Genomic DNA, 11,450 nt, shown 5'->3' with positions numbered 1-11,450 from the left:
GACTCTGGGGACAGAAAGCAGACCTGATCCCAGACGACCTGAGAGGTCTGGATGGTTCATAACGAAGCAGAAGATCAGAAATGTATTTTGGCCCTAAATCATTCAGTGCTTTATAAACTAACAGCAGGATTTTGAAATCAAGTCTTTTACATACAGGAAGCCAGTATAAAGACCTCAGAACTGGAGTGATGTGATCCACCTTTTTGGTCTTAGTGAGGACTTGATATATTCTTCAGGTGATAGTAGGCTGACTTTGTAATTGTCTTAATGTGGCTCCTCAAATTCAGGGTCCATGACCACACCAAGATTTCTGGCTTGGTTTGTGGTTCTTAACATTACAGATTGAAGCACTGACTTTCAATCGTTCTTCCTTGGCTCCAAAAACAATAATTTCAGTTTTATCTTTGTTTAATTGAAGAAAACGTATGTGCATTGTTCAAAAAATTAAAAACCAATTGATACTACCCAAAACATGCATGCAACAATCCGTGACACAGTTTATTTTCCCCCCAAGTTTTCCGTTTTCTCTTTGTGAACATGGCAAACAGCTGCTGAGTCGGGTTTGTGACGTTTTTAAAAGTTTTTTAAAACCTTTAAATTCTGTTCCAGTGACGCAACATAATCTGCAGCTTAAATAAATTCACTTTCAGGTTGTGTGTCAGTTCTGGATTAATTCAGTAAATATGGCGCACAAATTTAACAACAAAACATTCAGAATTCACTACCGCTCTGATTTGCGCCTCTAAGTGGCTTCTTCTCCGTGTCAGTGGTGGCTGATGCTCATGGATATTGTAGTATTTTGACCAAAATGATGGAGAAACTGTTATTATTCAGAAACAAAGATGGGATAGTCCCATGTGTCTCTGTTTAGGATATTGTTTAGAGAGACTTTTGAAATGGTAATACAAAAGGGGGAGAAATGCTTCGTTCAATTTAATTCACATTTCCAGACGCAAATTTAGAAAATGCACTGCCAAATGTTACTGGATGTATACGTATATGTAAATATGTATATAAATAACTGTATATAGCCTATTGTTTTATTTTATTTATTTTAAATGTTACCATATTTTTATACACAGATAATTATCTGTTAAATTCTGTGTGTGAAGCATGAAGGGAATACAAACTTTGGTTTTGTTATACAACCTTGTGTTGTATAATGACAAATAAACAACCTAGTAATCTTTAGAAACACCACATAATACATATACACAAGCACACGCACACTTTTAAAAAAAACCGTTTAAACCCATCTAAAATGAATATAATACACACGTCATTACTGCTACAGCCCACAACATATTCAAAACAAAACAACATAATAAGTTGGATGATTGGCCATGTTTCCCCGACTACACTGTATAAGTAATACAGATGCATTTTCATAATAATCAACTTCAAAGAGCATTTTAAAAAAAGACCCATTTCAGCTGTTACAAGACGCTGGCATAGTGTGAATGAAAGGTTAAAATGAGATAGAAGAGATTTGTCTATCCACACTAGTGTAAACATGAAAATAGTCTCTCTCATTAAGGCCATAATGTGTTTGGATTAGTAGAAGACTCTACTAATGCAAACACAATCTCTAGTAATCTCTTAGCCTGTTATATTACCTACATATCATGTTACATATTAGCTGCAGCAAAGTCACTGTGTCTCTCCTGATGCTCCACTCCATATCCATCTGCTCATTTTATGCAGCCAGCATCCATCCATCCATCCATCCATCCATCCATCCAGCTACTTACGGCATTAATCCGATTAGACCTTCATAGGCCCTCACAGCCTCTGACACTGACCCCTGAGCTCTTTGACATGGAGGGATCAGAGAATTATGTGAGAAAAGCTTAGAGAGACATGCATACAGAAACATACAGCAGTGGTACATTTACTCATTATGCTCATTACTCTTTATACTTCTGACCTATTGTACTTTTTCTTCGCTACATTTAATCAACAGCTTTAAATTCTTATGAGATTCAGATTATCCATAAAAAACATACCAGAATCTAATACACTAAACTATCTGTATATTAAGTAGTAAAACTAGTTAACTGTATATAAAGTAGTTAAAACTATCTAACTGTATATAAAGTAGTTAAAACTAGCTAACTGTATATAAAGTAGTAAAACTAGCTATCTGTTTATAAAATAATTAAAACTAGCTATCTGTTTATAAAATAATTAAAACTAGCTAACTTTATATAAAGTAGTAAAACTAGTAAACTGTCTATAAAGTAGTTAAAACTAGCTAACTTTATATAAAGTAGTAAAACTAGTTAACTGTCTATAAAGTAGTTAAAACTAGTTAACTGTATATAAAATAGTTAAAACTAGTTAACTGTCTATAAAGTAGTTAAAACTAGTTAACTGTATATAAAATAGTTAAAACTAGCTAACTGTATATAAAGTAGTTAAAACTCGCTAACTGCATATAAAGTAGTTAAAACTCGCTAACTGTCTATAAAGTAGTTAAAACTAGCTAACTTTTTATAAATTAGTAAAACTAGCTAACTGTCTATAAAATAGTTAAAACTAGTTAACTGTCTATAAAGTAGTAAAACTAGCTAACTGTACATAAAGTAGTAAAACTAGCTAACTGTACATAAAGTAGTAAAACTAGCTAACTGGACATAAAGTAGTAAAACTAGCTAACTGTATATAAAGTAGTTAAAACTAGTTAACTGTATATAAAGTAGTTAAAACTAGCTAACTTTTTATAAAGTAGTAAAACTAGTTAACTGTCTATAAAATAGTTAAAACTAGTTAACTGTCTATAAAGTAGTAAAACTAGCTAACTGTATATAAAGTAGTTAAAACTAGTTAACTGTCTATAAAGTAGTAAAACTAGCTAACTGTACATAAAGTAGTAAAACTAGCTAACTGTATATAAAGTAGTTAAAACTAGTTAACTGTATATAAAGTAGTATAATTAGCTAACTGTATATAAAGTAGTATAATTAGCTAACTGTATATAAAGTAGTTAAAACTAGTTAACTGTATATAAAGTAGTATAATTAGCTATTGTATTAACAATCTAATAATGTCAGATAGAATCCGATATCAGTCCCAGGAGACATTTTACCGCACAACCAGTACTTTTACTGCTGATTTACTTTACAGCTAATACTTTTAAGTAGGATTATGAATGCATTACTTTTACTTGTAATAGAGTATTTTTACATTGTGTTATTGGCACTTTTTTAAGTAAAGGATTGAAATACTTCTTCCAACACTGCCTTAAAGTTCGGTCCTGACTTGGCTCTGAGTGACTCATTTAAACCACCCAGGGTTATTAACAACGTGTGCGTGTAGGTGTGCTATCAAAGGGAGTTTGTTAATTATTCTCTGATCAGATGATATGTACTCATTTCAGCCACTCAGCTGAAGCCAGATGAAGGCACACCTGAACTCCCAGACGGCCGAGTGAGGGTCCGGCTGCAGACAGATGGGTCGCTGCATGATGTTACAGAGCACGAGATTGAGAAGGTACCTCAGTTCTTTTCCTTTTGAACGTCTTTCTGTCTGTCGTGAAGACCTCAGTGGACTGACGGTGTCTCACGTCTTCCCCCCAACAGTGTAACCCATCAGAGCTGGACCTGTGCGAGGATCTGAGCGACCTGCAGAGTGTGAATGAATGTGGAGTTCTGCACACTCTGAGCAGCCGAGCTAAAGCCAACATGCCGCTCACGCAAGCAGGACCCAACTTGGTCAACTTCTGGCCTCCGTTACAGGCCCACAGCAAGGTGAAGTCAAATACATGCTGGATTAATAGCTCACATTTAAATATTAATATATTATACTCGGACAGATAGAAACACAGAAAGAGTTCATTCCTGTAAGTTATGGACGTTAAATAATTATCAAACTAAAGTTGATTTATTAATATCTACTAACACAGTCTGTTTTTGGTTAACTGTATTTGGGAATTAATGAATAGTTCATCATTAAGTTGTAAGACTAGAAACCATTTTCATTCTTTCTCTCTTCCTCTTCTCCGTCAGACTCCAAAGTCTCGGCGAGGGGAGTCAGTGTGGGATGCTCCTCCTGCGCTTTCCGCTCTGGTGAAACGGGTGTACGTGTCCATGGTCGGCACCAGAAGAGACCACAGCGTGTGCGCAGTTGGTCGCAGCGGTACCGGCAAGACCACCGCATGCCAGGCCTTCACACACGCTCTCCTCAAACAAGCCGGTACAACCGGAGAGAAGATCAGCAGTGAGTACAGCAGCGGGAAGGATTATGTACACCACATTGCAGACTTTTAATTCACCTTTTCTTTTCTTTCTGACTCTAGTGGAGCGTGTACAGGCGATGTTCACCGTCCTGAGGTCTTTTGGCTGTGTGAGCTCTCAGCACAGCGACGCTTCATCTCGATTTGCCATGGTCTTCTCCCTGGACTTTAACCACGCTGGACAGGCTGCTGCTGGACACCTACAGGCATGCAACACACACACAAACACATTTGTTCCTTTACCATAACTCTTACCCCACCGCTTACCTTAATCTAATTGTAACCTGAACTCTAAATCTAAATCTTATCCATCAAAAAGCAGTCTCAACCCTTGGGGACTTCAACTTTTGTCCCCATCGGTTAGTGTGCATTCATTTATTCATTCATCCCCACCGGGAAATAAAAACACATACAAAAGTTACTCGTGTCATCTTCTGTTCCTTTCCACTGTCTCCCCTCCACGCTCTCTCCATCAGACGATGATGTTGGACAAATGGAAAGTGTGTCAGAAAACACAAGGAGAGAGTAACTTCCTGGTTTTCTCTCAGATGCTCGGAGGACTCAGCACAGAGATGAGGTAATGTCCAGTTTTGGAAAGCAACTAAGGTTTATTCAAGCAGTAAGATATTTCCATTTAAGCCTATTAATACATGTGAGATGGAAATATTGTACTCTGTTCCACGTACTTGATAAATATAGTTACGAGTTTTTTTACAGATTAAGATATTACAAAAAATATGAAAACCTAAATTAAATTGTTAAAGATTAAATCACTGACTCCCAACCATTTGGTTTGTGACCTCTCATAAGGTGTGTCACCAACTAGCTAACTGTATATAGAAAGTACTAAAATTAGCTAACTCTAGAAAGGAAAAAAATCTAGCTAACTGTATATAGAAAGTATTAAAATTAACTAACTCTAGAAAGTAAAAAAAACTAGCTAACTGTATATATTATTAAATTTTATGTATTAAAACTAGCAATTTTACCAGGAAGTCCCATTGAGATCAAAAATCTCTTTTACAAGAGAGACCTGGCCGAGGTAGCAGCCATACATAAACAAATAATACGTCAGTATAGATAATCTAATAATGTCAGATTAAATTATATATCAGTCACAGGAGACATTTTACTGCTGAATGAGTACTTTTACATTTTGCTGCTAATCCTTCTTAATTTAGTAAGAGTTTTTATCCATAACCTATAATTAAGTATTTATGCATTGTAGTATTTGTACTTTTACCTTTTTAAGTAAATTATATGAATACTTGTTCCACCTCTGCTATATTAAGTCATACATTATGGTCAACGTGTACTTTAGTTCTGACATGTTCTGAATATTCTCCCATTCCTGATTCTTCATTAGGACAGAACTGCAGCTGCACCAGCTTTCTGAGTCCAACTCCTTTGGTATCGTTCATCCAATCAAGGTATCGTAAGTGCAGCAGAAGAGTGGACAGCACAGACTAAACACTTGAAATGACAAATGCATTTGGGGCCTAAATTTTTATTTTAATGTATGTGTGTGTTTTGACCACACTTTGTCTTTTCCATTTCCATATTTCTGTAAACTAGTTTTCTGTAATGATGTAGTTTGGTACCTTCATTCTTCTATTCTTGAGACCCAAAGATTAAAACTTGAGAACACAATGACATAATCCCACCTCTGCTGATGAAAAAATACAGTGTTCTGCACAGCGACTTGCAGTGAATGCAACATTAAAAAAATATTTCTAGATGAGCCTCAACTGCAACAAATGAGAGGTTACGAACATTTTTGTTTTTACGATGTTGCTCTGTTCATGTAAAGGTAAAGAGCTGGGGGAATAAAAATAGAAAAATGGTCTTTTGAAGAGGCAAAATCATGCAGTGAAGAGACCCATCTTGAAGAGACTCAGGCTGTGATGGGAGATGAGATGTGACTCAGCGGTTCTTCCACCTTATTAAGTGGCTGATTTCAGAGACAGACCATCTCTCCTCCCTCCCTGTCTGTTGTTAGGTTGAGGAAAAACAGCGGGCGTCCGTTGCCTTCACCAAGCTGCTGACTGCCATGGAAACACTCGGGTTCTCAGCCAGCGAGCAGAAGGCTATATGGCATGTTCTGGCTGGTATTTACCATCTGGGAGCTGCCGGGGCCTGTAAAGGTAACGCTGATTCATCATCATCATCATTATCACTCTAAACCCTCTAGACACCAGTGGTGGAAGAAGTATTCAGATCATTTACTTTAAAAGTACTGATACCACACCATAAAAAAACTCCAAGTGAAAATCCTGCATTCAAAATCCTACTATTCATGTACATAAACTATTGGTTATAAAAGTACCATTTAAATGCAGTAAAATGTCTCCTGTGAATTATATCTGATTCTCTCTGACATTAATCTCATTACTGATGCATCAATGTTAGAGCAGCATTTGAACAGGTGGAGGTGTTGGAGGTGGAGCTAGTTTACGTTACTACTTTATACACAGTTAACTGTACTACGTTATAAAGTTATATAGTTTTTTTTAACCTTTATTTATTCAGGGGAGCTTCACTAAGAGGAAGCCTCTCTTTTGCAGGAAGGCCCTGATCACATTCACACTGTTACACCTTGAAGCTGCCCGGTACAACCGCAGCCTGGTCTGCTGGCCACTAACTAGCAATTTTACCAGGAAGTCCCATTGAGATCAAAAATCTCTTTTACAAAAGAGACCTGGCCGAGGTAGCAGCCATACAGTGAGGGAAAAAACTATTTGATCCCCTGCTGATTTTGTCCGTTTGCTCACTGACGAAGAAATGATCAGTCTATAATTTTAATGGCAGGTTTATTTGAACAGTGAGAGACAGAATAACAACAAAACAATTCTGTAAAAAATGTTATAAATTGATTTGCATTTTAATGAGTGAAATAAGTATTTGACCTCTCTGCAAAACATGACTTAGTACTTGGTGGCAAAACCACTGTTGGCAATCACAGAGGTCAGATGTTTCTTGTAGTTGGCCACCAGGTTTGAACACATCTCAGGAGGGATGTTGTCCCACTCCTCTTTGCAGATCTTCTGCAAATCATTCAGGTTTCGAGGCTGACGTTTGGCAACTCGAACCTTCAGCTCCCTCTGCAGATTTTCTATAGGATTAAGGTCTGGAGACTGGCTCGGCCACTCCGGGACCTTAATGTGCTTCTTTTTGAGCCACTCCTTTGTTGCCTTGGCCGTGTTTTGGGTCATTGTCCTGCTGGATTACCCATCTACGACCCATTTTCAATGCCCTGGCTGAGGGAAGGAGGTTCTCCCCCAAGATTTGAGGGTACATGGCTCCGTCCATCGTCCCTTTGATGCGGTGAAGTTGTCCTGTCCCCCAAAACACCCCCAAAGCATCATGTTTCCACCTCCATGTTTGACGGTGGAGATGGTGTTCTTGGGGTCACAGGCAGCGTTCCTCCTTCTCCAAACACGGCGAGTTGAGTTGATGCCAAAGAGCTCGATTTTCACTTTCACCCAGTTCTCCTCTGAATCATTCAGATGTTCATCGGCAAACGTCAGACGGGCCTGTACATGTGCTTTCTTGAGCAGGGGGACCTTGGGGCGCTGCAGGATGTCAGTCCTTCACGGCGTAGTGTGTTACCGATTGTTTTCTTGGTGACTATGGTCCCAGCTGCCTTGAGATCATTGACAAGATCCTCCCGTGTAGTTCGGGACTGATTCCTCACTGTTCTCATGATCATTGCAACTCCACGAGGTGAGATCTTGCATGGAGCCCCAGACCGAGGGAGATTGACAGTTCTTTTGTTTCTTCCAACTGTTCATCACCTTCTCACCAAGCTGCTTGGCGATGGTCTTGTTGCCCATTCCAGCCTTGCGTAGGTCGACAATCTTGTCCCTGACATCCTTGGACAGCTCTTGGGTCTTGGCCATGGTGGAGAGTTTGGAATCTGATTGATTGCTTCTGTGGACAGGTGTCTTTTATAGAGGTAACAAACATGATTAGGAGCACTCCCTTTAAGAGTGAGCTCCTAATCTCAGCTCGTTACCTGTATAAAAGACACCTGGGAGGCAGAAAACTTTCTGACTGAGAGGAGGTCAAATACTTATTTCACTCACTAAAATGCAAATCAATTTATAACATTTTTGACATGCGTTTTTCAGAATTGTTTTGTTGTTATTCTGTCTCTCACTGTTCAAATAAACCTGCCATTAAAATTATAGACTGATCATTTCGTTGTCAGTGAGCAAACGTACAAAATCAGCAGGGGATCAAATATTTCCCTCACTGTAGCTCAGTGTCAGTAAGTTGTAGGCACACTACCATGCCAGTCAGCTTTATGAAGGTGATCACAAGGGTTTACAGCTTGTTATTCTGCCCCCAAGTGGTGAAAACATTAATTAATGTAGCTTTAAAGATCAGCTTCCAGCAGCCTGGTTCATCAGATTGGTTCACAGAACTTGAGAAGTTGATTGGCATCATATTGGTGGATAATCTAAATAATATTGGGGTGTGTGACATTTATGAAAGAAGACGTTTGGCAGGAATGATGGAGGTTCATGGAGGTTGACAGTGGGGAGAATATGAGAAAAAACATAAGCACCAAAGTTTCTCTTCTCTCTGCCACCAGGTGAACATGGAGACTGCCAGGTTCTTTAAGTCCGACTTTGAGGAGAACGGTTCCATGGATAACGTCTGTTTGTTCCTCAACCTGGCAAACGACCCCACGTATGATCTTTTACCCTTTTACTAAACTTTTTTTTTATTTTTTTTATACATGACTTGGAATAATTTGACTGATTGATTAAAACAAAACTAGAAACAGACGCTCAACCTGAATGTTATGATATAGTTGTACCCACACGCCTCCGTTTTCTGTAGCAAAATTAAATTCCCTCATTTTGTGGTTGTTGTTTTTTGTAATTATCTTTATCAGTAGCTTAAAGAGATATGTTGATCTACTGAAAAGCACATTTAGGCGAGGTTTCGGATCGATTCGGCACACACACCTTTATGCCTTGTAAAATCCAAAGTTCTATTACATATCAGCTTCAGATTTGGTACATTTGCTGACAAGAGGTGTGGGAACTTGAAAATGTTGTGAGTGTCTGAGGTTCACTGTAAGAAACAACAATTGCAAGTTCATTTTTCATCATTAAATTAAGCAATTTCAGTTGTAACATTTAATCGCCATTAACCAGGTTTCTGTTTCAGGTTTCATTAGGCTATATTAAAACTGGTGGAAATAGGCCAAAATTACCACTAATTACAAAAAAGAGGTTAAATTGCCTTTTTTGTTGTAGCATTGAGCGAATCATCACTCCTCGTTTAGCGCTGACATCAGCAGAGTATCTGGCCTATCAGTGTGAGAAGCACGTCCTCGTCATCCTCACCGACATGAGCTCCTATGCGGAGGCTCTCCGAGAGGTCAGCCACAATTTCAGAGCATTTATTCAGAAATGACCTCAGGAAATTGGAAATAAATTGTGAATTTACTCACCCTCATCACCCTCAAACTGCGTCTCAGGTGTCTGCAGCCAGGGAGGAGGTGCCGGGCCGGCGAGGATTTCCTGGTTACATGTACACAGATTTGGCCACCATCTATGAGAGAGCTGGCAGAGTAGAAGGACGTAACGGCTCCATCACCCAAATCCCCATCCTCACCATGCCCAATGACGGTACACACATGTTCAGCCACAAGCTCCTAATGCTAATGACTGCAGCGTTCTTACAGTGTGTTCTCGTGTCTCTCAGACATCACCCATCCTATTCCCGACCTGACTGGTTACATCACTGAGGGACAAATCTATGTGGACAGACAACTTCACAACAGACAGGTAAAGAAGAGCAGTGTCGCAGATTCATTTCTATCCTTTAGAACGAGTTCCCCTTTGACATCAGCAGAAACTCTACACATTACCGTGGCCCATTAATAAAACAAACAAAACAAAAAACTGGATTGTATCCTCATGGTTGCATTTATTGGAGGCTTTGGCTAAAAGTGTCTAAATAGATGTAATGTAATATTCAAAAGTTATCTCATGTCACTTTTCACATAGAGCAGGTCTAGACCGTACTCTTTGTAGTATTATTTACAGAGACAACTCCCACCATGTGGAAAGGTCAGATCAGAACTTCCAGTCAGACTCAGTGCATGAATTAAATGATTTTAGATTCAGCAAAATCAACTTATTGGTACTAGTTTATCTTGACTTGGACTTGGGATTTGAATTGTAAGATCTTGGTCTAGACTTGGGACTTGACATGGGACCTGATTTGAGACTAGGTGGTCTTGACATGGGACCTGATTTGAGACTAGGTGGTCTTGACATGGGACCTGATTTGAGACTAGGTGGTCTTGACTTGGGACCTGATTTGTGAAAAGGTGGTCTTGACATGGGACCTGATTTGAGACTAGGTGGTCTTGACTTGGGACCTGATTTGTGACTTGCTGGTCTTGACTCTGGAATTGATTTTGGACTTATTAGTCTTGACTCAGGACATGTTGGTCTTGGGATTTGAATTGGAAGATATTGGTCTAGACTTGGGACTTGTTGTTGTAAATTTGGCTGCGCCCTGGTGGTTTACCAGTGTGACAGCCACATTCTCTCTGAGCCGTCCATGTAAATTAGATTTACTGTCTGAGATTTGTTTTATATTCAACCATTTTGTTTCTGTGCATATGAAGCTGGTTCAGCAATCACTTCCAGAAAGTGTGGAGGTGTGATGGATTGTGACGCCTCTTTGTAATGTTTACGAATTAATCGACACATGACTGAACTTCATCTTACAAATGTCATGTCACCAAAAACAACCAGAGCATTTGAGCCACATTTTTTAATACATAGGCCTACACGACATGCTGCTAATCTGCCTTGTTGCTCTAACGAACAAACAACAGCCTTGACTGTCAGAGGCTCCTCGTGCAGATCTATTTAACTTCCTCTGGAGCCTGGGCGGGCTGTGTGTGGGCAGCTGGTGACTCGTAGGATATAAAAGAGTCGATGAAGTTTCTTTCTTCTACCATCTCAGTGACCTTGTCTTTCCTTCCGCTGGTTTAGATTTATCCTCCCATCAACGTGCTGCCGTCTCTCTCTCGTCTGATGAAGTCTGCCATCGGGGAGGGAATGACCCGCAGAGACCACTCTGATGTTTCCAACCAGCTCGTAAGTTCATACACACACTTCCTGTTTCAATCTGAACACGCTTACCTTTGCCATCGCACTCTGAAAGTGTGTGTGTGTGTGTG

General features: G+C 39.3%; 1 protein-coding gene across 7 annotated transcripts in view; it reads left to right on the top strand.

The window, feature by feature from the left end:
- LOC123982001 (unconventional myosin-XVIIIb-like) overlaps positions 1-11,450 on the top strand; it is a 68,548-nt gene that overhangs the window by 4,363 nt on the left and 52,735 nt on the right. For 6 of the 7 annotated variants that reach the window (XR_006827878.1, XR_006827877.1, XM_046067308.1 and 3 more), the window contains exons 5-11: positions 3,380-3,492; positions 3,582-3,749; positions 4,008-4,218; positions 4,298-4,440; positions 4,711-4,811; positions 5,601-5,664; positions 6,234-6,378. Coding sequence is in view for 5 of the 7 variants with exons in the window: in XM_046067308.1 (XP_045923264.1) it covers positions 3,380-3,492; positions 3,582-3,749; positions 4,008-4,218; positions 4,298-4,440; positions 4,711-4,811; positions 5,601-5,664; positions 6,234-6,378 (945 nt within the window). In the remaining 2 variants the exon portion in view is untranslated. Of the gene's footprint in view, positions 1-1,728; positions 1,840-3,379; positions 3,493-3,581; positions 3,750-4,007; positions 4,219-4,297; positions 4,441-4,710; positions 4,812-5,600; positions 5,665-6,233; positions 6,379-11,450 lie in introns of those variants that run through there. The other variant, XM_046067309.1, reaches the window with a different exon arrangement.

Source organism: Micropterus dolomieu, linkage group LG13 (assembly GCF_021292245.1).
Source record: "Micropterus dolomieu isolate WLL.071019.BEF.003 ecotype Adirondacks linkage group LG13, ASM2129224v1, whole genome shotgun sequence".
NCBI lineage: Eukaryota > Metazoa > Chordata > Actinopteri > Centrarchiformes > Centrarchidae > Micropterus > Micropterus dolomieu.
This window is presented reverse-complemented; position numbering and strand designations above follow the sequence as displayed.